Here is a 27500-nt window from a genome sequence, read left to right on the forward strand (position 1 = left end):
ACAAAGGAGCAGCGGCTCTACTCCGAGCTCCTCACATACGACTGAGCTTCTCACCCGATCTCTAAGGGAGACGCCAGCCACCCTCCTGAGGCAGCGTTGCATTCCCCCCCGACTTATTTCCTGGTTTTCCTTCTCCATAACAACATGAAATCAAGGAGAGGGTTACCTTTTCCCACCTTGGTCAGAACTTCAACTTTATTTTGTCCCCAGTAGAGCTTAGATCGGGCCCGAAAAAAATCAAGCCCGACCCTACCTGAGCCCGGCCCGACACATTAACTGTAACTATGAGCCCGAGCCCGATTTAAACCCGGCTGACGTTCTCAACTACAATTCAGAGTTGTTGGAACTACAGAAATCTGTTTAGAATTATCTTAATGAATACCGGTAATGTAACAAGGACGAAGCCTGTAAACTGCTGTTAGTTTATTCAGACTGGAACGGATCGCAGATGGATCCGAATGAAGAAACGTAAAAAAAACCTCGACCCTATAAGCTCCCTCAGCTGAATAGTGAGGAGAACTAGCCAGTCAGAAGCAGAGTATGAGGGTGTGTCCTGACAGTACCTAGGTAAGGACTACTAGCCAGTCAGAAGCAGAGTATGAGGGCGTGTCCTGACAGTAGCTAGGTAAGGACTACTAGCCAGTCAGAAGCAGAGTATGAGGGCGTGTCCGGACAGTAGCTAGGTAAGGACTACTAGCCAGTCAGAAGCAGAGTATGAGGGCGTGTCCGTGACAGTACCTAGGTAAGGACTACTAGCCAGTCAGAAGCAGAGTATGAGGGCGTGCCCTGACAGTACCTAGGTAAGGACTACTAGCCAGTCAGAAGCAGAGTATGAGGGCGTGTCCTGACAGTACCTAGGTAAGGACTACTAGCCAGTCAGAAGCAGAGTATGAGGGCGTGTCCTGACAGTAGCTAGGTAAGGACTACTAGCCAGTCAGAAGCAGAGTATGAGGGCGTGTCCGGACAGTAGCTAGGTAAGGACTACTAGCCAGTCAGAAGCAGAGTATGAGGGCGGGCCGTGACAGTACCTAGGTAAGGACTACTAGCCAGTCAGAAGCAGAGTATGAGGGCGTGCCCTGACAGTACCTAGGTAAGGACTACTAGCCAGTCAGAAGCAGAGTATGAGGGCGTGTCCTGACAGTACCTAGGTAAGGACTACTAGCCAGTCAGAAGCAGAGTATGAGGGCGTGTCCTGACAGTACCTAGGTAAGGACTACTAGCCAGTCAGAAGCAGAGTATGAGGGCGTGTCCTGACAGTACCTAGGTAAAAAACTTGACCCTATAAGCTCCCTCAGCTGAATAGAGAGGGGAACAGATCAAGGCAGCAACATAATCAAAGACCTGGAACCATATAGGAGACTTTCTGGTCTTGATCACCTAATTGGTCGACAACAGTGCTGCAGACGGGGGAGACGAGATGTAGCCCAGTTTACCTCCCACTCAAGTCAGAGCAGGACATCCACCCAGAGCTACGGGAGAAGCTGGAGAGGCAGAGCTTTCTCCCCACTGAATAAGGCTAAAAAAGTAATTTTAAAAAAAAACACAAATGCTTGTTTAAGGGCCCGGCCCGATCATAGCGGCGTAAAATGTCGAAATTAAGCCACAATCTTGAATATCGAATTAAAAAATGGAATTGTCAATACTGCCAAGCCCCCATGTCACGTCCGGTCGGCTTGCCAAGTGGGAAAAAAAACACACACACGTGTTGAAGTGCTGCGAGTCAGTCAACCTCCTCTAACTTAGCTAGAGCCAGTCAGAAGATAGCATGGCAACTGCAGATGTAGAGCTTAGATCGGCCCAAAAAATCAAGCCCGAACCTGCCCGAGCCCGAGCACGTTGCGTCCGAGCCCGGCCCGGCCCGACACATTAACTGTAATTACGAGCCCGAGCCCGATTTAAACCCGACAATTTTTTAATACGTGGGCCGTTATAACTGACGTTCTCAACTACAATTCAGAGTTGTTGGAACTACAGAAATCTGTTTAGAATAATACAACAAGGACGAAGCTGTAAACTGCTGTTAGTTTATTCAGACTGGAACGGATCGCAGATGGATCCGAATAAAGAAACGTAAAAAAAAAAAAAAAAGAAACAATGATGAACAACTTATTGTTGTCACTGCCCACGACTTGTTTAAACTGCTTCCATACCTCCGACTTTCCTCCACACTTGCTCATAAGGTAATGGATAAAAAAAAAAAAATAAATAAATTGCTTGATCAAGGGTCCGGCCCAGGCGCGGATGTGGCGGAAAATAACGGCCCGAGCCCGACCGGGCCTCGGGTCGGGCTCGGGCCGTTATTTTCCGCCACATCCGCGCCTGGGCCGGACCCTTGATCAAGCAATTTTTTTTTTTTTTTTTTTTTTGTTGGGCTCGGGCTTGGGCCGAGAATCTAAACTCTATGCAGATGTAGCAGACCTAGTCGCCGGTATTTTGGATTTCCAGTGAGTTATGTGTTGTTAGGCGTTGTCGAAAAAAAAAAAAAAAAACACATTTTGGAAGTAGGGCTGCCCCCTCTTAGTCAATTAGTCGACTAATCGGTCGTTTTGGTCTCAGTCAACTTTAACTTCAATTTCTTTAGTCGATTAGTCGTGTTTGATGCTTTTTTCATGCTGAATGACTTACTTCCAAGACACATACGAGCACATCTCTGGTAAACAAGAATTAAAGTGGTGCTTTTGCATGACTCTGTGCGGAGAAACTCAGATTTACAGATCTGTCGATTAAATCAACTAATCGATTAGTCGATACAATTGAATGAGTGTTAGTCGACTAAGAATTTCTTCAATCGAGCACAGCCCTATTTGGAAGCTCTGCTACGTGCGTGTACCATATTCTGTGTGTTTACCATTGCACGTTAGCCTAGCAGCTAGCAGAGATTCCTTCTGCTTATAGCTTAATCCCAAAAAAAAACTGCACGGTTGAATTTCAGCCTGCATGCACGTTTTGTAGCCTAAACAGAGGAGCTTGCAGTATATTGCTTATATTAGAGAGAGCACCAAGTTTCCAGATGACAGAAGATATGTTATTGTTACATTATGTTGTTAATACACGTTTTAAATTTGACAATGTAATGTGGCACATTGCAAACAAAGGTCAGATATTATATTGCATGAAAGTCTAGTCTAAAAATAAATAAATAATGTAAAAATCGAGAATTGAATCGAATCGTGACCTTAGAATCGAAAATGTAATCGAAGATTTGGAAAATCGGGACACCTCTAACAAATACCCACAATAACGTGCAAAGTGACCAGACGTGTTGACTACATGAGCAACATCTCTTCCATCATAACACAAATTGTCCACATCAGCGGCATAGACTTCATCATTACCCTACTCATCATCATCATCATCACCATCATCCACCACACAAACCACACCATATCGCTAACTAAACTGCACACTTTGCCAAGTGAATTGGGGGGGTTACTACCTCCTCCCCTGGACCGAGATCACAAGTGAAATGGCTGTGGAGATGAAGGAGTGCTTGTACCCGTTAGCCTTAAAGCACAGGGGAGACACTTTGTTTCTCTCACTATGACTCTAGAGTCAGAACTCGTTCCGAAGCAAATCACCGTAACTCTAACCGGCAATTTCCACTGGATGCGTAACGGCTGCGGATCTACTCCGGAACGTCGGCGGAGTCATTAGGTTTCCATTAAAGTCAGTGTGTGTATTTCCACTGACTGCAGAACGTCTGCGTCCCGACTCCGTCCCAGCTCCGGCGGTCCCAGCCCTCCGGAGCAGATACGCAGAGCTTCTATTTTTGCCGGACGCCGGAGAGCTCCGCAGCAATTCAGCACACGGGAGGACAGGAAGTCGAGCACAGAAACAAAATAAAAATCGGGTTAATTTTCAAAGTAAAATCCAGCGTGCTCACGGCGGATCATATTTCCCTGCACTACACCTTGAAAACACAGCTCAGAGTAGTTTCCCCTCTACTCCTCTGGATGGAAACTAACTGCTGGTGGTTTTGTGGTTCTATTCTACGTGAATTCGTGAGATCTCGTGGGTCCTCGTGACTACAGCTGTCAGTCATGGCCGCAACAAATCCGGACCTGGTGGGTATTGACGGACGGCGGAGCACGCAGACGTGCCGCAGCGGAGCCGGTCCACAGACGTTCCGCATCCTGTGGAAACCCACAGTAACACGCACACACGCACTGCACAGCGATTCGATGACCTACTTCAATCCTTTCATTCACCATAAAAGAGCTCATCTTAACACAGTAAGTTTACAAGAGAGACTTGCAGTCACTCTGAGAGTCCTGGCATCCGGTACCAGTCAGAATGCAGTTTCCGCTTAAGAAAAAATAGAGTGGTGCTCGACTTCTGGTCGCGCACTTTAAATCCTGGCGCGCCAGCAAGATCTACGTCATTCTGACGTCACATTGTCGTGCGACAGGTCAGGAACGGCGACTGTAAAACGGCCTTTAGTCGACTAAGAATTTCTTCAGTCGAGGACAGCCTTAGTTGCAGGTGGTAGTAAATAACTACCAGAATACCCTGCAGATTTCTCCCAGATTTTATACTAATTAAAATACAACTCAGAATGTCAACACATCTCCACCCCAAGCAGAAAAACAGAAGAACAAAAAAAAATCTGATTTTCAGTGTGGCTCACCGCTGACAGCCGTCTCCACCGCATGGAGCAGATAATAAAGAAAGAGAAAAACTACGTGCGAGCACGGTGGGTGTCTGTGTGTTACCTGGAAGTCCTGAGGGTTCCTGCCGATCTGGTTAACGTTGGGTAGCGAGCCGCCGTAGTACGGACCCTGACTCCTGGCGAGACGGAGCTTCTGGGCCTGAAGCTGACGGGTGGAAGACAAAGAGGAAGACAAGAAGAAGACGTTAGCAGGTAGAAGAGTCGGCCAGTTTCACTCAGACGCTCTGCCCAACAGAGCAGCAACCGGTCCCACCGTGGGACATTTTTTTACAATCTCTGGTGTTTGACAAAGTGCAGTGGGATTAGGGCTTTTAGTTTTTTCATACCGTGGTGAAGAAGCAACGTATCACCGCCGTATGGCGGTTAACCGCAACCCCCTTACGAGAGTAGCGTACGTTAGAGCGAGAATGGCAGGGTGCCTTAAGGCCCACACACACCGACCAGACGGTCAAAAGGGAGTTGGACTGATCAGTCTCACCGAGTTGGTCAAAAAAGTGCCTCAGAACACACCGAAGAGACAACGGCAGGCGGCGCTAATCTGTATTGTCGCCCAAAAATTAAAACCGGCAGCTGATTGGACGAACGTGTCACGTGGGTCTGGTTTCTCCCGAAATTCACAGCCAGACTGTCATGGCGACTCGCTCAGAATACGATCTCATGTTGGACTAAAATAGTTCACCGAAACGTGTTTCTGAAAACATTTTAAGAGAGAAATAGGCCGTGCAGTTGCTGAATCTGTCTTCATTTCAGATCAACAAAGGTCAGTTTAAAAGATTTTCGTCAGATTTTGAGAGACTCTAGTCACGGTCATCCCGCTCCCCGTTGGCGCCAATCAGATTGGTCATTTGAGTCTGACTGGCGGCAGTGCCCGCCTTCCAATTATACATGTCAAATCGGCCAAAATGAAGGACGACGGCCCCTCGGACGGATGACGGCACGGAACACACCGAACAGACTCGAGTCACCGACCTCGCCAGACTGTCCAACGGCCGATTATCGGCGCTGTGCGTCTCGGCCTTTAAGTGAGTGACGTCAGTGCCCGTGTGGTCACGCAAGGAGAGCGAGCGGTAACGGAGAGTAGCGCATGAGTGCCGCTGAGAGGAAAAAGACATAGCAAAGATGGTGTAAAGTGAGTTAAAAGTGAACAAGAAAACAACAAGCTAGACCTTCTCAAGACACGGTGGCTTTATCTGTTGTCAATACCGCCGGTAAGGTGAATGGCGTCACCCCTGAAAAACATCAGCCTAAACCTTACAACATGTTGCAGCCATAGACTGTATGAAAAGATTGCAGCACAGATTTTCCATTTCCGCTCAATGTGAGAGTCTTTACTGAGTCATTTAGAGCCACACTGGTTTCTCTCCTCTCCGTTGATCCATTCCACAGACAGTTCAGAAAGCTCTTCTGTCAATAAAGTTAAATATAAATAACAGTTTGCCGACAATAGCAGCTGAGCAGACAGAGAGCAGACAGGGTGACTCTGCAGTTCTCTAACTTGTTGCTCTCTCTCTACCAATATAAGCCGCTCTGTTTTAGGCTACGAAACGTGCACGCAGGCTGAAATTCAACCGTGCAGTTCATTTTGTTTTTGCGGTGATGACGGCGAGTAGCTCAGAGCCACGGTAGGCGTCACGTGACCGCTTGCTCTGGTCTAAAATCATCTGGCCAAAGGACTACAGATGAAAATTAGCCGGCTGGCTAACACTGGCACATTCACACAATAAAGAATAAGAATATTTTCCTCTAAAATTTAGCTTGCTCTTACTTTACGTTCAGATGATTTTAATCCAGGCCGACTGCTAGATCAGACAACTCTAGACCACTGTTTCTCAAATGGGGGTACGTGTCCCCCTAGGGGTACTCTGGAGGACTGCAGGGGGTACGTGTCCCCCCTAGGGGTACTCTGGAGGACTGCAGGGGTACGTGTCCCCCTAGGGGTACTCTGGAGGACTGCAGGGGTACGTGTCCCCCTAGGGGTACTCTGGAGGACTGCAGGGGGTACGTGTCCCCCTAGGGGTACTCTGGAGGACTCCAGGGGGTACGTGTCCCCCTAGGGGTACTTTAGAGGACTGCAGGGGGTACGTGTCCCCCTAGGGGTACTCTGGAGGACTGCAGGGGGTACGTGTCCCCCTAGGGGTACTCTGGAGGACTGCAGGGGGTACGTGTCCCCCTAGGGGTACTCTGGAGGACTGCAGGGGGTACGTGTCCCCCTAGGGGTACTCTGGAGGACTGCAGGGGGTACGTGTCCCCCTAGGGGTACTCTGGAGGACTGCAGGGGGTACGTGTCCCCCTAGGGGTACTCTGGAGGACTGCAGGGGGTACGTGTCCCCCTAGGGGTACTCTGGAGGACTGCAGGGGGTACGTGTCCCCCTAGGGGTACTCTGGAGGACTGCAGGGGGTACGTGTCCCCCTAGGGGTACTCTGGAGGACTCCAGGGGGTACGTGAGATATTTAACAAAATGTTTAATAGTTATAAGGCTGTTGTCCAGAACATTGTTCCTCTTTGACAAAAAAAATTTGACATTTGTGTCTCCTTTGGACCTAATCTATCCTTCCTTCTACTTTTTTTTTTTACAAGTTTCTCGCTTTTTTCTTCTTATGTCAACGTTTTTGAAGTTTTTGATATTATTTTCGACCTGTTCTTGCCTTACTTCCTTCCTTCTTTCTACCATCTTTTTGTCTTTTTTACAGTTTTTGTCTCAATTTCTCATTAGCATTTAAATGTTTTTTCAGTTATAAAGGCAGTTTTTCCTACCGAAAACGGGTACTTGGCTTAAAGAAACAATTCAAAAAGATGTACATTATTGAAAAAAGTTTGAGAACCACTGCTCTAGACCACTACACACTAGAGGGTGACAATTTTTCAGGACTCCCGCGGGTCACGCGATTCCCGCGGTACGGGAGTAAATTTCATTGTCGGTAACGTGTTCGGGACGGATTAAGAATAGAACTCAACGGGAGCGGGACGGAGCCGGAGATTAAATTAAGAAATGACGCTGCGATGTGGTGAGTGCGCTCAAAGATTGCGAGGCATTTTGTTTTAGAAAAGAGAACCACATACGTTTGTTGATTGGGAATACCGTGACCCGCGGGAGTCTCGATGAATGGTCACTACCTCTAACCCCCCCCCCCAGCAGCGAGAGACACACGGCTCTGCAGCGCTGCATTCACACAACTACATCAGCAGAGCAGAGGAGCCGCTCTCGCTCCCTCGGCCATCGCTGCAGCTGTACACACACACACACACACACACACACACACACACACACACCTTTAGACAACATATGGAACGAAACGGGAGCGGGACGGGATTCGGGAGCCTTTCTCTCGGGATTTTGCAGGACAGGATTTTTTTTGGGGGGCAGTCCCGTGATCGGGATGTGACGGGAGTATTTTCGTGGGATCGGGATGGGATGGGAGCGACAATTGATTCCTGTGTCACCCTCTACAGACACTAAAAAGATGCAATCGCGTCCAGCTCATCTGATTTTACTTTAAATCTAGTTTCATGTTGCCGGATGTGTGGAGAAATACACAGAACATACGACCAGAGGCTGGAAAAGCCCTCGGCCACCACGGAGGTTTAGAAACTAACAAAACAAGCATCACCGCTTGACCTCTGACCTTTGGCATCCTTTCGCAACATATGGAGCAACTTCACGAACTCTCCGTCTGATATGATCAACCCAAACTCTCCGCATTTATTTCAGACCTTTTGTGAATTCCATTCCCTTGAAAGGAATGACAAAAAATGGGACTGAAAAATGTTACTGTGAGAGAAAATGTTGAGGTTGGCAAACCTTTAATATAAGTATGTATTTAAAACGCATGTGGACAGTCAGGAACACACACACACACACAGGGTCTCACACACACACACACACACACAGGGTCTCACACACACACACACACACACAGGGTCTCACACACACACACACACACAGGGTCACACACACACACACACACACACAGGGTCTCACACACACACACACACACACACACACAGGGTCTCACATACACACACACACACACACAGGGTCTCACACACACACACAGGGTCACACACACACACACAGGGTCTCACACACACACACACACACAGGGTCACACACACACACACACACACACACACACACACACACACACACAGGGTCTCACACACACACACAGGGTCACACACACACACACACACACACACACACACACACAGGGTCACACACACACACACACACACACACACACACAGGGTCACACACACACACAGGGTCACACACACACACACAGGGTCACACACACACACACAGGGTCACTCACACACACACACACACACACACACACACACACACACACACACAGGGTCACACATACAGGGTCACACACACACACACACAGGGTCACACACACACAGGGTCTCACACACACACACACACACACACACACAGGGTCACACACAGAGTCAGACACACACACACAGGGTCACACACACACACACAGGGTCTCACACTCACACACACACACACACACACACACAGGGTCTCACACTCTCTCACACACACACACACAGAGTCTCACACTCTCTCTCACACACACACACACACAGAGTCTCACACTCTCTCTCACACACACACACACACACACAGAGTCTCACACTCTCTCTCACACACACACACACACACACACACACACACACACACACACACACACACACACACACGTCGAGAAAGTGTGATGAACCCATCTAATCTCCGGTCCCTCCTGTCCTTGTCCTCTATCTGTTCATGTCATTGGCTCTTTGCTCCTTTCTGTGTTCAAAGCATTACCCAATCTTACCCAATCTTACCGAGCATTACCCAATCTTTAGTAAGTTAATAAACTCAAACTAACAGCTTTGTTTCCCTGCCAACCTTAATGTAAGTCAGCCTTTCAGAGTCCAGCTGGTTGTTGAAATGCTGCCGTCGTCAGTGAGTGAATTACTGCCCGCAGACGAGAATCATTCCCAAAGTAAACCGCTGGATAAGTAATGAGGTTTCAGCTTTTAATCATCCTCCTCAAGGAAATGAAAAAGGCTTTTGGCAGAAGAGTACAAAGCGTTGAGAAAGTGCCGACTCAGACCATTGATATGACAGAGGAGAGGGATCCACCACCGTCTCAGCCAAACCATAATGAACTCACACAGAGCGCCAAGATCTCCCGTTTCAGTGAAATTACATTTTCACGGCTTCATGTTTTGTCCCGGGAAGTTTTCAGACAAACTAAAATCTGTCCAATCGGGACAGTTTACAGTTTAGTTTCCCAAATGCTAAAACGCCATGAGAAGAAAGATGATCCAAGCCACTGCAGAGGTGAAATGTAGAAACACAGTTGGGCTGAACGATTAATTGCATTTGCGATAATATCGCGATATGTTAAAACGCGATTTCCTAATCGCAAAGGCTGCGATTTGGTCACATGACTCGCGAGAGCAAATCAGTCTGCACTCCGTAGAGAAAGCATCAACTAGCACGCTAACGCTACGCCGTACCTTGAGCTGATTTCTGTCATTCAAACAACTCTGAGTTGTAGTTTAAAACTTTTACAGCCATTTTAATAACATGAAGGGTTTTATTCGGGCTCGAGTCCATACGTGCAGTTAATGGATACAGATACGCAGAACTCAAGACTCGGTTAGCAACGATTAGCTCGGATTAGCGGTTAACTCCGGTTAGCGGTTAGCTCCGTTAAAAAGATATGAGTGGAGGAGCTGCCACTGAGAGGGGTAACAACCAGACTCTGATAAATGACGTTCGGGGAGCTTTCACAGCAGCGTGGCCGCGTTGTTTCAACGGTTTTATTAGTACAGTTAATCCCACGGCAAGAACACCAGCAACATGCTAACGTAACGATAGCCTCTCTGAACAAGAACACCAGCAACATGCTAACGTAACGATAGCCTCTCTGAACAAGAACACCAGCAACATGCTAACGTAACGATAGCCTCTCTGAACAAGAACACCAGCAACATGCTAACGTAACGATAGCCTCTCTGAACAAGAACACCAGCAACATGCTAACGTAACGATAGCCTCTCTGAACAAGAACACCAGCAACTAGCTAACGTAACGATAGCCTCTCTGAACAAGAACACCAGCAACATGCTAACGTAACGATAGCCTCTCTGAACAAGAACACCAGCAACATGCTAACGTAACGATAGCCTCTCTGAGCAAGTACACACAGCAGCACGCAACTTCACGAGGGGGAGGGGCTGGAGGCAGCTCCTCTCTGTGCACTGTAAAAAAATACACTGGTGTGTGTGTGTGTGTGTGTGTGTGTGTGTGTGTGTGTGTGTGTGTGTGTGTGTGTGTGTGTATATATATATATATACACACACACACACACACACACACAATATATTTTTACTTATTTAACTGTCTAGTGTGTAATTGTGTGTTGTTCATACTATAAAATGATTTATTGTTTGTCTTTGTTGAATAATACAGAAGACGAAGAGCTTAAAAAAAATAATCGAATATCGAATCGCAATCGCAATATTTGGGGGGAAAAAAAAATCGCAATTAGATTATTTTCAAAAATCGTTCAGCCCTAACACACAGAATATCTCACTTTAAAGGGTAACTACCTTTTTTTTTTTCAACCTGGACCCTATTTTCCTGTTTTTGTGTCTAACGGTACGCTTCAGGACGCGACTGAAGCGTGGTGTCGCGACGTCACACATCCACGGTTGATGCTCCACGGCACGCCCCTGACCGGCAGCTGATTGGACGAACGCCTGACGTGGGTTTGGCTTCTCGAGAATTTCAACAGAGTGTCACGGCGGCTCGTTGAGAATACGATCTCGTATTTTACGAAGATAGTTCACCGAAACGTGTTTCTGGAAACATTTTAAGCGAGAAATAGGCCGTGCAGTTGCTGAACCTGTCTTCATTTCAGATCAACAAAACGTCTTTTTAAAAGATTTTCGTCTACTTCTACTGGATAGTCACGCTGCGTTCAACGCATTCATTTGCATAAAAGATGGGCATCGGCTAGCTTTTGGACGCGCAGCAGCCGCCTTCCCAGAATGCTTTGCGTGCACGTTGAAGTCGCTTGACGTCACCCATAGGAATAGAGTGGAGCGCGGCGCGACAGAAGCGCCGCACGGTCAAATGGATCTCTACCGTAAGTGACTGATGGGAACAACAATCTTTGACATTGATCCAGTATTAAAGGTGCTTTAAAAAGGTATTTATTCTTTTTAAATAACATTAGGACTTACATTATATTTATTAGGACTTACATTATATTTATTAGGACTTACATTATATTTATTAGGACTTACATTATATTTTTATAAACTCAATGAATTGATGCACTGACTAGAGAGCACTTTAAATGTCGTATCTGTGACAATGACAATAAAGACCTATTCCTCTAAGCGATCCCAAACGTTTTTTAGGCTACATTTTCTCACAAAACATCTCACTATCCGCTAGCTGCCTGTCCCCTGAACACACTGTAAAAAACATCTCACTATCCGCTAGCTGCCTGTCCCCTGAACACACTGTAAAAAAAACATCTCACTATCTGCTAGCTGCCTGTCCCCTGAACACACTGTAAAAAAACATCTCACTATCCGCTAGCTGCCTGTCCCCTGAACACACTGTAAAAAAAAAACATCTCACTACGCACCGACAATTTTTTTCTGCCGTCAAACTAGCAAAAGTGGATTTGGACACGCCCTAAACGCAGCTGCGCCAGGCGCTTCACGCCGTGCGCTTTAGATCGTTAAAATAGGGCCCTAAAGCTGAAAATCTAAATCCTTATGGAGAAAATCAACAGCATTTTTACTTCCGGAAACCACACTGTTGAGCTCTATACCCTTTTATGAAATGTCAATACCTTTACATCTTTAATTACCAAAATGACCCTTGTCAAAGTGTTTTCAATCTATCATTTCTTAATATGCAATCCAAATTGCGTTGCCTGTATCTTTTCACAGCAAACGCGCATGTTTGGACAGCTGAAATGGCTCCTTCATAGTATCCTTCAACAAAGGAGGAATGTAGCACAATATGGATGTGAAAGCAGTTATAATTAGCCTATGTGACAATAAAATTTGTTTTGGTTAAAATCAACAAATAATCGTGATAATTAATCGTGATCTCAGTATTGATCAAAATAATCGTGATTATCATTTTGGCCGTAATCGTGCAGCCCTAAAATCGGTAAACTATGTGTTTATTTCAACCAAAACTAGAGTTGTGACGGTTGAAAAAGAGGAAAGATGACCCAAAACGGCTTTTCATAGTTTTATTTTGTTTCTGTCGACTTTGAATGAAGTGTATTTTACGATGCTAAAATAACTGTTTATTCACAAGGAGTCTGGTGGGTTTAGCGAACGTGATTTCGCGGATGTTTTTATGTTTAAAAAAAGGATCTTAATCTTTAAAGGAACATGCCGACTTATTGGGACTTTAGCTTATTCCCCGTATCCCCCAGAGTTAGATAAGTCCATACATACCCTTTTCATCTCCGTGCGTGCTGTAACGCTGTCTGACGCACCCAGCATTAGCTTAGCTTAGCACAGATCATGCAGGTAACTGGCTCCAACTAGCCGACTGCTCCGAATAAGTGACAAAATAATGCCAACATGTTCCTGTTTACATGTTGTGATTTGTATAGTCACAGGGTGTACAAATAATAAAGGTCACATGAGACGCAGCCATATTCTAACCGTATACTAAGTGGGAACTATATTCTCAGAAAATGGAAGCACTGCTACTTGGGCGGAGTGATAAGCGCGACACCGAAAAGCACAGTTACTTCCATTAACAAAACCAATGTGAATAGCTAGTTAGTAGCGAACGTGACTGGTGATCTTGGCATTATTTGTACATCCTGTGACTATACAAATCACATGTAAATAGGAACATGTTGGCGTTATTTTGTCACTTATTCGGAGCAGTCGGCTAGTTGGAACCAGTTACCTGCATGATCTGTGCTAAGCTAAGCTAATGCTGGGGGCGTCAGACAGCGTTACAGCACGCACGGAGATGAGAAGGGTATGTATGGACTTATCTAACTCTGGGGGATACGGGGAATAAGCTAAAGTCCCAATAAGTCGCTATGTTCCTTTAACAGAAAGGTCGACCTCCTTAGAAATCCTTTCCATAATGTTGTCAGACACTATGAATATTAATCTGAGTCTGTCAGCGGCTAAACCAGCACTTTTGTGAAGGTAAATACAAGCTGGACAATCACCATATTAACTTACATTGTAGCTTGTTTCTCCGCTGCCGACTGCAGCGATGTCGCTTAATACTGGACCAATGTCATCAGTCACTTCGACACAAAAACAGGAAAATAGGGTCCAGGTTGAAAAGAACGGTAGTTACCCTTTAAAAAAAAAACATAACAAAAACTCCTTATGACTCACACAAACATTACAGCCAACAACGTGCTCAGTTCCCTCCAAACACACACACTAACCACTGTTTGCAGGCTGGACAACACCTGTTATGTACAGCAACACAATACTTACAAAGTGACAAACACCAAAATGACTGATTGTTCTGTCACGGTGACAACAGCAGCAGCATCTGAGTCCCAGCTGGGAGAATAGGATCCCTCAGGGCCAACCAGACGGCCGACCGTCAGCAGTAAAGCCAGTCGGACTGATCAGTCGGGTCCCGAGGTCCAAAAAGTGCCTCAGAACACACTGAGGAGACGCCGACTTGAGCGTACGCTCTGTGCGTGCGCGAAACGTAATACGTCTCCATAGCAGCAGGCGGCGCTGCTCTGTATTGTTTCCATTAACAGCCTGATTATTTCCCAGAAAATGAAAACCGGCAGCTGATTGGACGAACGCGTCACGTGGTTCTTTTTTCTCCGGAAATTCCAAGGGGGTAAGCCTCTCCTCGGACCGCGAACCTCCTACGGCGCCATTTTAATGCTACAAAGCGATCACCCCCCGTTAGCATCCCATTGACTGCCATTCATTTTGACGTCACTTTGACAGCGAATAACTTTACATCTGAAGAGTTTAAAGACTCGATTTGTCCGTTGTTTATTTCTAAAGAAACACGACAATGTATAAAAGGCTCCATTACCTTGTACCTCACGTTATGGCTCCGTAGCAGACGTTTTTATAAAAATAGGCTAACGATTGGGTCATAACCACGAGACTTACTGTCTCATAGTAGAGGAATTACCGTATAGTACAGGAGAAGCTCTCAGGCAGTTTGGACTTCCATTAGCTGTTTAAGTCTAATTACTAATGTTAACTATCATTTTAGTGATCAATAATTAGCCTGTGTCTATGTTATCTCCTTACATATACCTACGCTCTCCGTCTCTGCTAGATTGGGAATGATTGAGATTTCTCTTGGCACAGCTACCAGAAGACTTCCAACTTTCAGACAGGTTGCTCACGTCACATCTACGTCTTCAAGCTCAGTTGGAGGCTGCTCAGTAACGCTCAGCCATCACCAGAAAAGTGCTTCTAACGGCCTTCACTGGTCTCCGTCCAGAGCAACGGGACCTGTTGGTCCATTCTTATATACAGTCTATGGGAAATTCACAGCCAGACTGTCATGGCGACTCGTTCAGAATACGATCTCATATTGGACTAAAATAGTTCACCGAAACGTGTTTCTGAAAACATTTTAAGAGAGAAATAGGCCGTGCAGTTTCTGAATCTGTCTTCATTTCAGATCGACAAAGGTCAGTTTAAAAGATTTTCGTCAGATTTTGAGAGCCTCATCCGCTCCCCATTTCCGGGTGAGTTCCGACCGCCCTGTCCCCGACTGAACACGTCAGGTCGGCCCAAATGAAGGCCGACGGCTCCTCGGACGGCCGGCGGCACGGGACACACCAAGCAGACTCGAGTCACCGACCTCGCCAGACGGTCCGACGGCCGATTATCAGGCTGGTGTGTCTTCTCTCTTAGGTTAGTTAGCAGACCTGGATAACTGCTCTAGTAACCAGGGTGTTCGTGCACGACGTTTTTTTTTTTTATATCTTGAAATATTAAGTTTTTTTCTGATTTGTTTTCTTCAAATATTTCGACTTATTTTCTTGAAATATTTCGTTTCAAATATTTTTATGATGAAGCTTAAATTTCAAAAATCTAGTTACAAAATTGTTATTACAGTGCTTCTTTTTTACAGTATAAAAACAAAAATAAGGAATGGAAATAAGGATAAATAAAAACAAAAAATTTACAAATGAGAGGCCCTAATCCCTACCCGCAATACCCCACCCCGGACTGCGACCAGGAAACTACTTCTCCTGGAAGATAAGACTCCAAAGTAGGGCTGGATGATTAATTAAAAAAATAATCGTAACCGAAATTCAGAGCCTATAACCGACGTAATTTTACCAAGTCGGTTATTTCGGTCTTTTAATCCTATTAATATTTCCGCGGCGGCCCACAGTGTGTTAATGTACTTTCCCCTTAAAACATATTACGGCCGCCGCGTGTGTAGTCACGTGACTACGTGGAGTTTAAAGACAGTTAACCACAGGTTCCCGTTAATCTTATGATGGACATTTATTTTTTATTTTCTACATTTTTAGGAAACTTTTTTTTTTTTTTTTTTTTTACATTAAAACTTAAATTACTTTTTTATTAGACATTTTTATTTCATTGTAAAATCTACTGTTGTAGATTTCAGTTCAGTTGGTTGAAATATTTAATAAATAAGCATTAATTGCCATCTGTGTGCTGTTTCCTTATTTTAGAATCACAAAGATAGGATTATGCACTCTTTCATTAGAAAAAAATAACCGTGAACATATTTACAGTATAAGAAAAGAAAAAAAATTTCGTTCAATAATCGTAATCGAGGTAACTTGTTCGATTAATCGTGATTATGATTTTAGCCAAAATCGTCCAGCCCTATTCCAAAGGTCACCAAATGTTCTCAAAGTCTTTTAGTTTGTCCTTAAGGATGTACTGGATCCTCTCAAGGTGGAGTGTGTCCATCATCTCCGTGAGCCATATCTTCAGTGCTGGTCCCTCTTTTTTTTTCCCGAATAAGAGGATACACTTCTTTGCAGTGAGAATTCCTTATGCCAAGAAGCGCTGTTGGACCAGTTTCTTTCTTGAAATATTTCAAGTAAAAAAGTCCAAATATTTCAACATGAAAATCGGGGAAAAAAATGTAATATTTCAAGATTAAAAAAAAGTAGTGCACGAACACCCCGGTTACTTTTTTTCTTGAAATATTTCGACTTTTTTGTTTTGAAATAATACAACTTCTTTCCACACACATACAAACTTTGAAAAAAAAACCACCCATGCTGTTTAGAGTGAGATACGGTTTCTGAATGTGTCCTGCCTTCAGTCTCTGGGTGAGCTGGTCAAAATCTGCACGGCTTTCTACGTCACTAGTCGAGACGAGGGGGCTAGGGGGCTAACCGTTAGCATGCTAGCTCGTTCTCAATGGCAAAACACTGCTACAACACACATGGATTCACCCTAATCTACAAAATCAATTGTAAAGAACTACTTCCATGTCCCTGTTCTGCAGATATTCCACGCAAAGTTGGAAGTGCGCCCTCGTTTAGAAGAAGTCTCCCGGCTAATCCTGCCTTGTACTGCTGAAGTTGGAGAAACAGCTAGCTAGCTCATGTAGTCCTTACCTAGCTACTGAGCATGTGATCTTACCTAGCTACTGAGCATGTAGTCTTACCTAGCTACTGAGCATGTGATCTTACCTAGCTACTGAGCATGTGATCTTACCTAGCTACTGAGCATGTGATCTTACCTAGCTACTGAGCATGTGATCTTACCTAGCTACTGAGCATGTGCGACTGCCAACAAAGATGTTCCAGCAGTGAGAGGTCTCACTCTGTAGCTAAAACAGAGACCTGAACACAGGGTGAAAAGAGGAGCTGCAGCAATGTGCAGTACAACAAAAATATGAACATTAAACCATGTAAACCTATTCTGGTACAACCCCAAGATATAATTATGAACCTGAAAATGAGCAGAATATGAGCACTTTAAAGAAATCCACAAAAAAAAACACTCAAACGTTGAAAGAAGACCACAAAATGTCCGAAAATAGTGCCAAGAATGTTGGAAAGAGAGACAAAACCTAGGCAGGCCGAAATTTATTGTGAACCTAAATTGACGTACGGGCTGGATTAAAGTTTGCGAGGGCCGAATTTGGGCCGGGGGCCTTGAGTTTGACACGTGTGGTTTAAAAGCGATAGTTGGGACTCACGAGCCACCCAACAAACCAACCGACCCCCTTTATAAGACCTGAAGCATCACTTTAATCTGGTCGGCAACGCGTTTTCATTCACAAAACAATACAAAATAAGAGTTTACTTGCAAAAAGTAATGTTCAAAATGATCTTTTACCTCGATTACATCGTTTTGTGATCGTTATCGCCGTTACAATTCTATGAAATTGCACAGCCCTAGTTTCCAGGAGAGACTTCAAACCGTCTGAGATGTTTCCATATCAACACAGAACAGCTTCTGCTACGGCTGCTAACACACACACCCTGATGTAACAGCTGATTGGAGAGAGAGAGAGAGAGAGAGAGAGAGAGAGAGAGAGACAGAGAGAGAGACAGAGAGAGAGACAGACAGAGACAGAGAGAGAGACAGAGACAGAGACAGAGAGAGAGACAGAGAGAGAGACAGAGAGAGAGACAGAGACAGAGAGAGAGACAGAGACAGAGACAGAGACAGAGAGAGAGAGAGAGAGTGTGTATATAAAACTGTGTATGTGTGAGTGAATGTGTGTGTGGGTGCATGTGTCTCTGTGTGTTTGTGTGTGTGTGTGTGTGTGTGTGTGTGTGTGTGTGTGTGTGTGTGTGTGTGTGTGTGTGTGTGTTTGTGTGTGTGTGTGTGTGGGTGCATGTTTCTGTGTCTGACTCGCGTGTGTGTGTGTGTGTATAAAACTGTGTATGTGTGAGTGAATGTGTGTGTGTGTCTCTGTGTGTAACTGTGTGTGTTTGTGTGTGTGTGTGTGTGTGTGTGTGTGTGTGTGTGTGTGTGTGTGTGTGTGTGTGTGTGTGTGTGTGTGTGTGTGTGTGTGTGTGTGGGGGTGCATGTTTCTGTGTCTGACTCATGTGTGTGTGTGTCTGTGTAACTCTGCTGTGTGTAACTGTGTCTAACTGTGTGTGTGTGTGTGTGTGTGTGTGTGTGTGTAACTGTGTGTGTGTGTGTGTGTGTGTGTGTGTGTGTGTATGTCTCTGTGTCTGACTCGCGTGTGTGTGTGTCTCTCTCTGTGTGTAACTCTGTGTTTGTGTGTGTAACTGTATGTGTGTGGGTGCATGTTTCTGTGTCTGACTCGCGCGTGTGTGTGTGTGTCTCTGTAACTCTGCTGTGTGTAACTGTGTGTGTGTGTGTGTGTGTGTGTGTGTGTGTGTGTGTGTGTGTATAAAAGGACAGGGGGGAAAGGATTTCCCAGAAGAGACAAACCCCCAAAGGGTGTTGTCTGTAAATGACGGAGGAGGAGTGTGTGTGTGTGTGTGTGTGTGTGTGTGTGTGTTTGTTTGTTTGTCAGAAGCCCCTTTCAGAGTTTGAATCTGAAATACGACAGTGACTATCAATCAGGTTCATTATTGATTGATTAACCTTTATCCTTTCTTCTTACAAACCATTAATGAACTGTTTGGTCTGTTAAACCTGCAAATAAATAGTAAAAAAGGCCGTGTGTGTGTGTGTGTGTGTGTGTGTGTGTGTGTGTGTGTGTGTGTGTGTGTGTGTGTTTTTGTTTCAGGAGCGAGCTTGATCTAATAAGTGGCGACAGGCGGGCGACGGTGAATGATCGATCGCATTGCGCGTTCACTTTGCTGTAATTAAACCGAGCAGCAAGACGCAACGTTTCAGAAAAAAAAAAAGACAGAAAGCCTTCTGATTAATTAAAACAAAAGTGGAGGCGAACAGCTTAGTGACAGAGATTCAAAATCCTTTATTATTAATCCCCCCAACGGGAAAATTCACAGTTACAGCAGCAAGGTAAGGGTAAAAAGTCTCAAAACACACTAAAGATCCACCATAATAAATATGATTAAAGAGAGTAGAGAGTAGGGGTGGTACGGTTCACAAAATCCACGGTTCGGTTCGTATCACGGTTTTCGGTTCTGTACGGTTCTTGTTATTTTTTCTTTTAATCTTTAACACTCCAGAAATATACTCCAGCATATGATATATAGCTACAATTAGCATATTTACTGCATGTTGCACAGTACACGCACACAGCGGCAGTTCTATCTATTGTTTGATTTCCACTGTCATCATAGGTAACATGAAATCCAAAATGTTCCCACACACCAGACTATATACGACGCTGGAGCATCCTCCAACTCCGGGCAGCCTTCCTCATCTCAACACCTGACATTTCTACAGCCTTCCTCATCTCAACACCTGACATTTCTACATGTGACGTGACCTGCAGCGCTCCACGCTCCACCTGAGGAGCGGTCGGCTCGCCGCCTCTCAAAATCTGACGAAAATCTTTTAAACTGACCTTTGTCGATCACAAAAGCAGACAGATTCAGCAACTGTACGGCCTATTTCTCGCTTAAAATGTTTTCAGAAACACTTTTCGGTGAACTACAGTATTTTCGAGACGCCATTAGAGTCTGTTTTGAAATTGGGGAGCAGCAAGAACCACGTGACGCGTTCGTCCAATCAGCTGCCGTGTGTTGCGTTCGTCACTCTCATCCCCCTCGTCGTTTCCAGTAAGTGTTTGAACATAGGTGTATAAAGTGGGCACTACGGCAGTAAGTGGTTAGTGCACATTAACAGTGGACTGACGAACCGTGAGACGCACACACGCTCCGAACCGAGACCAGCGAACCGAGACCAGCGAACCGAGACCAGCGAACCGAGACCAGCGAACCGAGACCAGCGAACCGAGACCAGCGAACCGAGACCAGCGAACCGAGACCAGCGAACCGAGACCAGCGAACCGAGCGGTTCGGATGTCTTTTCATGAACCGTACCACCCCTAGTAGAGAGTAAATAGTAAACAGTTGGACACATTAGTTAGTCACATTACTATTGCACTAACATGACATCGCGATGTGCGCATGCGCGATAGTCACATTGCAGGACTTTGAGATGTTGACGCTGAAACTTTTTTTGCTGCTTGATAGAAAAGTAAACGTTCACAGTTCTCCTTTTACATGCTTGTTAGCGGCCGACGCGTCCCCTTCAAGACAGGTGGCCATGTGCATATTTCGAGAGAGAAATAGATAGGGACAAAAAAAATAAAAATACGGAACGAATCAGAGAAGCGAAAGGACCTTACGAGAGAGCGAAGGGAGTCAGTGGAGCAAAAGAAAGAACTGCTCAGGGAGAAGATGAAATAACTGAGATTGGAGAGGAAACTTTAGTGGCCAAAAGTAATCCCATCCCGCATCTATTTCTCACCGGTACCTATCCCGCAACTTTATAAACAGAGTTTATATGAGGCAGAGTTTGGAGTCCAGTAGTACTACGGAGCCGTACGTAAGTCTCAGTGTGCACTATACAGTCCTTCCAGAAAAATTTAGTTTTTTTGTGATTGTTGTGGGCAAAAATCCTTGATTATGCGGCACGTTTTCTTAAAAAATGCGATGGAATATGCGGGATATTTATGCAATTTTATGCGATGAAATGTGTGTGGGTGCATGTCTCTGTGTCTGACTCGCGTGTGTGTGTTTGTGTGTGTGTCTCTGTGTGTAACTCTGTGTTTGTGTGTGTGTAACTGTGTGTGTGTGTGGGTGCATGTTTCTGTGTCTGACTCGCGCGTGTGTGTGTGTGTGTAACTCTGCTGTGTGTAACTATGTGTGTGTGTGTGTATAAAACTGTGTATGTGTGCGTGAATGTGTGTGTGTGTGTGTGTATGTCTCTGTGTGTAACTGTGTGTGTGTGTGTGTGTGTGTCTGTGTAACTCTGCTGTGTGTAACTGTGTGTGTGTGTGTGTGTGTATAACTCTGTGTATGTGCGTGAATATGTGTGTGTGTGTATAACTTTGTATGTGTGCGTGAATGTGTGTGTGTGTGTGTGTGTATGTCTGTGTGTAACTGTGTGTGTGTGGGTGCATGTCTGTGTCTGACTCGCGTGCGTGTGTGTGTGTCTCTGTGTGTAACTCTGTTTGTGTGTGTGGGTGCATGTTTCTGTGTCTTACTCGCGCGTGTGTGTGTGTGTGTAACTCTGCTGTGTGTAACTGTGTGTGTGTGTGTGTGTGTATAACTGTGTATGTGCGTGAATATGTGTGTGTGTGTGTATAACTTTGTATGTGTGCGTGAATGTGTGTGTGTGTGTGTGTGTCTGTGTGTAACTCTGCTCTGTGTGTGTGTGTGTGTGTGTGTGTGTGTGTGTGTGTGTAACTCTGTGTGTAACTGTGTGTGGGTGCATGTCTCTGTGTCTGACTCGCGTGTGTGTGTGTGTGTGTGTGTGTGTGTGTGTGTGTGTGTGTGTGTGTGTGTGTGTGTGTGTGTGTGTGTGTGTGTCTCTGTGAATATGCGGGATATTTATGCAATTTTATGCGATGAAATTGCGGGAACTTGCAAAAACTGCGGTTTCATCACGGCTTCATCGCGGGGTTTGCAGCTTTTCGATGATGTTCACGTCGCGTAATTACGTCACTTCGTAACGTTCCCATGGCAACAGGGGAAAATGGCTGCTCTTGTGTGAAGTAAACGCAACATTTTTCATCTTTCTGCTGAGATATGTGTGAATGTTTTGCAACGAAAATGCGGGGATTATGAAATCATGCAAGCCCCGCATATTTTGCGCGGAAATCGGCAATTTATGCAGCGAAAGTGCGGCGTATTTGAAAAAATGCGCGCGCATAAATATGCAGACTTTGGCTGATTATGCATGGAATTACGCGATCACATAATCGCGTTTTTCTGGAGGGACTGACTATACTGTTATGAATCTATTTTGATGCGTTTTCCCATAACTTTTGTAATTTTACATAGGTTTAAAAATATCAAAATTAATATCGATATCGCAATATCACATTTTGTCAATATCGTTAACAGGTGGCCATGTGGGCAGCGTGTAGGGTGTGTGTATGTGACGTAACGTTAATCTAACGGGGTTGTTAGGGGAAGTGAGGCTCTCCCGCTACCGTAAGCGGCAGCTGCTGCTGACACAGTGATGCTTTTCCGTGGGCAGTGAAGCTACAGTTGTCCGTGTTTTTATGTTCGCTGCAAAGACGAACTAAAATCACCCGATTAATGCAACGTTATCGGGATGTCTCGCGGCCATTTTTCACCGCAGAAAGCTGCTACCAGCCAGGCTAAAGCTAACATAGTTAGCCTAGTACATGTCCGTTGTCAGAGCCATTTCCCCGCTTCACATTCATTGTCTATGGGAGCAGCCGTGCAATGCATTCTGGGAGCGTCGCGGGGACTTTGGAGAAGCGGGGCGTCGAGTCGCCCACTCCTCATTTGCATAAAGTTGAATCCAGCCAACTTTATGCAAATGAGGAGCGGGCGGCTCGGCGCCTCTCAAAAGCTGACGGAAATCTTTTAAACTGACCTTTGTCGATCTGAAATGAAGACAGATTCAGCAACTGCACGGCCTATTTCTCTCTTAAAATGTTTTCAGAAACACGTTTGGGTGAACTATTTTCGTAAAATACGAGATCGTATTCCGAACGAGCCGCCATTATGGTCGGTTTTGATATTCGGGGAGCAGCCAGCCCCACGTGACGCGTTGGTCCAATCAGCTGCAGCATCGCGGTTGTAGGAGGGCGGAGCCTGTTTTCTTTGCTTGTCATTGGTCAGTGAAGTATTATTAACACGTACGTACGGTTCGGAGCCGCGACGCTGGAAACGTAACACTAATCTACAACAGAAGTCTGAGTCTGATATAACATTTAACCCTCGCGCTGTGTTCCCGTCGAACGTGCAACTTTGCTTTTCTGTGTAGAAATTCTAACTTTTCTCAATTTTTTGGTCGTCTTTTTTGACACTTGTGTCTCTTTTCCCCATGTTTTGACGTTTTTTGTCACTTTTTGGTCGCTTTTTCTGACGTTCTTTTACCAATTTCTTTTTAAATGCTTTTTAAATTGACTAAAACACCCAAATTCAATGAAAGTAGTGAGCTGATCATTTAATATACTTGTGAAGAGCGTTGTACGGAACCATCCACGTTTTTTCTTTTGACAATTTGGTTAAAAGAAACCCAAATTTCTGATACAGAAACTTTTTTTTTAAGATTATTTTTGGGGCTTTTCCGCCTTTATTTTGATAGCACAGCTATAGGTGAGAAAGGGGAGAGAGAGGGGGAAGACATGAAGGAAATCGTCACAGGTCGGATTCAAACCCTGGACCTCTGCGTCGAGGCATAAACCTCTCAGTATATGTGCGCCCGCTCTACCCACTAGACCAACCCAGTCACACATAGAAACTAGGGGTGGAACGGTACATGTATTCGTATTGAACCGAAACGGTGCGGGCGTCTCGGTTCGGTACATTTACACGGAGAATACACGGTATAAAAATAAATAAAACTTGCGTGCAAATGAATTAATGTAATGTGGAACTACTGTTACATACGCGTTTCTTAGGGACACCTAATCTGTAGCCCCACCTTAGCTCTGAAGCTCCGCCTACATCATGTTGAGTCGGTCCCTTCTTATCCTATAGCCTACTGTCTATGGTCGGTCCAGTGAGTCCACACGAAGCAAACTAGTCCCTTCCATATACAACCAAACACGGATGTACTGTAGCTGGATCGCTTCTCGACTCAACCACAAATGGCTTCCAGGCCCATTTGCTTCGCTGTTTGCTCCGCTTTTAGCTCCGCCGTTAGCTGTTAGCTCCGCCGTTTGCTGCTAGCTCCGCTGTTAGCGTGTGAAGCTAACGCCACAATTCGCCAGCTGCTCTGTGTAACCGAAGCTGCTCTTTTAACAGCCCTGCTCTGTGCATTCACATATGAGAGCAGCGCTTGTCTCCCATATCACACTACTAGCTGATTGTCTTATTTTGTTTACAAGTTCCAGATGGAGTCTGGAGATGATGTGGGGTAGCCTACTTATTGTTTACTGTTTACATCTTACTTTATACGCTTCAGGCTGTTGCAGCTAGCTCAGGGGACAGACTGTAGGACACTAGGTGGTACAGCCTGAGACAGCTAGCTCACGGGAGAGACTGTAGGACACTAGGTGGTACAGCCTGAGACAGCTAGCTCACGGGAGAGACTGTAGGACACTAGGTGGTACAGCCTGAGACAGCTAGCTCAGGGGACAGACTGTAGGACACTAGGTGGTACAGCCTGAGACAGCTAGCTCAGGGGACAGACTGTAGGACACTAGGTGGTACAGCCTGAAACATGCACAATAAAAAAAATTGCCTTCTGCATTTTTGTTATGCTTTTCCCTCCGTTGTACCGAACCGAACCGTGATGTCTGAACCGAGCTATGAACCGAACCGTGACTTCAGTGTACCGTTCCAACCCTAATAGAAAACGGGTCAGATTTGACCCGAGGACAACAGGACGGTTAAGTGTTCTTGGGTAGACAGTTTGCTGCTAACAGTGCGTGACATGCAGGCTCTGCATGCACAGCCAACAACCAGTCACAATCAATGTTGACCAATTTATCCAACAAACAAGGCTAGTCGACCACAACCTGAAATTTACAGGAAGCAACGTGCGTGCGTTACTCACATCGTTCACTTCAGCCTGGATTGACAGGATTATATGAATACAATGGTGTCATGTCAGTCAACCAGCTTATTTAACTTCCTAATGTCCCTCTCCAAAATCTCTTCAGAAGAGTAACGTTAGTCACAGCGCTTACTCGCTTTAGTGTTTGTAAAGTATTATCCCTCCTGTTTTCAAAAAGTTTCTATATCAGAAAATTTGGGTTTCTTTCAACCACATTGTCAAAAAATAAATAAATAACGTGGATGGTTCCGTAAAATAAATGATCAGTTCACTACTTTTTAAATTGGATTTGGGTGTTTTATTCAATTTTATAGCATTTTGAAGAAAATAAAGAGATGCACCGATTACAACTTTCTAGGCCAATTCCGATTTCTGATTTTCTTTGCGTTAGACCAGCCGATACGGATTTTAGCCGATTCCGATTTCATTTTTTCTAACCACTTTACAGCACACGCAAATATTTATTTTCTGTCTTTTCTTTAATAGAACATGTGTTGAACAGATAATGGATCACTATAAAGTAGAACTATATAAATTACTCCTGGTGTGGGACATTCACACACATCTAAAGAGCAATGTTAGAACCATTTCCTTCTTTTCACATCCAATATCCAACTAAAGAAATGTGATTTAGGTTTTTGGTGTCGTCCCTCCACGCCCTACTTTCTCCTTGCAGGTGTTGCATATTGCAAACTTGTTATCTTCTGCACACACGCTGAAGAATTCCCAAACAGCTGACATGTTGCAGGTTAATTCACCAGGTTCCCTACATGTTCGAGAATAGCGCCGACACACGGCGGAAAAGTTGAGAGAAAGGAGAAAGAGAGCGTGCTGTGGCGTCCGTGTGTGCGTGCTAGGGCTGAACGATTAATTGCATTTGCGATAATATCGCGATATGTTGAAACGCGATTTCCTAATCGCAGAGGCTGCGATTTGGTCACATGACTCGCGAGAGCAAATCAGTCTGCACTCTGCAGAGAAAGCATCAACTAGCACGCTAACGCTACGCCGTACCTTGAGCAGATTTCTGTCATTCAAACAACTCTGAGTTGTAGTTTAAAACTTTTACAGCCATTTTAATAACATGAAGGGTTTTATTCGGGCTCGAGTCCATACGTGCAGTTAATGGATACAGATACGCAGAACTCAAGGCTCGGTTAGCAACGATTAGCTCTGATTAGCGGTTAGCTCCGGTTAGCGGTTAGCTCCGTTATAAAGATATGAGTGGAGGAGCTGCCACTGAGAGGGGTAACAACCAGACTCTGATAAATGACGTTCGGGGAGCTTTCACAGCAGTGTGGCCGCGGTGTTTCAACAGTTTTATTAGTCCAGTTAATCCCACGGCAAGAACACCAGCAACTAGCTAACGTAACGATAGCCTCTCTGAACAAGAACACCAGCAACATGCTAACGTAACGATAGCCTCTCTGAACAAGAACACCAGCAACATGCTAACGTAACGATAGCCTCTCTGAACAAGAACACCAGCAACTAGCTAACGTAACGATAGCCTCTCTGAACAAGAACACCAGCAACATGCTAACGTAACGATAGCCTCTCTGAACAAGAACACCAGCAACATGCTAACGTAACGATAGCCTCTCTGAACAAGAACACCAGCAACATGCTAACGTAACGATAGCCTCTCTGAACAAGAACACCAGCAACATGCTAACGTAACGATAGCCTCTCTGAACAAGAACACCAGCAACATGCTAACGTAACGATAGCCTCTCTGAACAAGAACACCAGCAACATGCTAACGTAACGATAGCCTCTCTGAGCAAGTGCACACGGCAGCACGCAACTTCACGAGGGGGAGGGGCTGGAGGCAGCTCCTCTCTGTGCACTGTAAAAAAATACACTGTTTGTGTGTGTGTGTGTGTGTGTGTGTGTGTGTGTGTGTGTGTGTGTGTGTGTGTGTGTGTGTGTATAGATATGTACTATATTTTTACTTATTTAACTGTCTATTGTGTAATTGTGTGTTCATACTATAAATTATTATATTCTTTGTTGAATAATACAGAAGACAAAGAGCTTAAAAAAATAATCGAATCGCAATCGCAATATTTGGGAAAAAAAAAAAAATCGCAATTAGATTATTTTCAAAAATCGTTCAGCCCTAGTCCGTGTGTGCGTCCTTGAGAACTGTAACTGGTATAACTTATGTTGTCAGTTAATTGGAGCGTTGACCGGCATGAAATCGGCAGATGT

At 45.0% G+C, this 27500-nt stretch overlaps 1 protein-coding gene across 1 annotated transcript in view; it reads right to left on the reverse strand.

Annotated features, from left to right (window-relative positions):
* The window catches only part of LOC118496149 (CREB-regulated transcription coactivator 2-like), a 52243-nt gene that overhangs the window by 17491 nt on the left and 7252 nt on the right, over window positions 1-27500 (reverse strand). The window contains exon 2 of the mRNA XM_036006646.1: window positions 4713-4814. Within this exon, the coding sequence (XP_035862539.1) occupies window positions 4713-4814 (102 nt within the window). The remainder of the gene's footprint in view (window positions 1-4712; window positions 4815-27500) is intronic.

This window comes from Sander lucioperca, chromosome 10, assembly GCF_008315115.2.
Source record: "Sander lucioperca isolate FBNREF2018 chromosome 10, SLUC_FBN_1.2, whole genome shotgun sequence".
Taxonomy (NCBI): Eukaryota; Metazoa; Chordata; class Actinopteri; order Perciformes; family Percidae; genus Sander; species Sander lucioperca.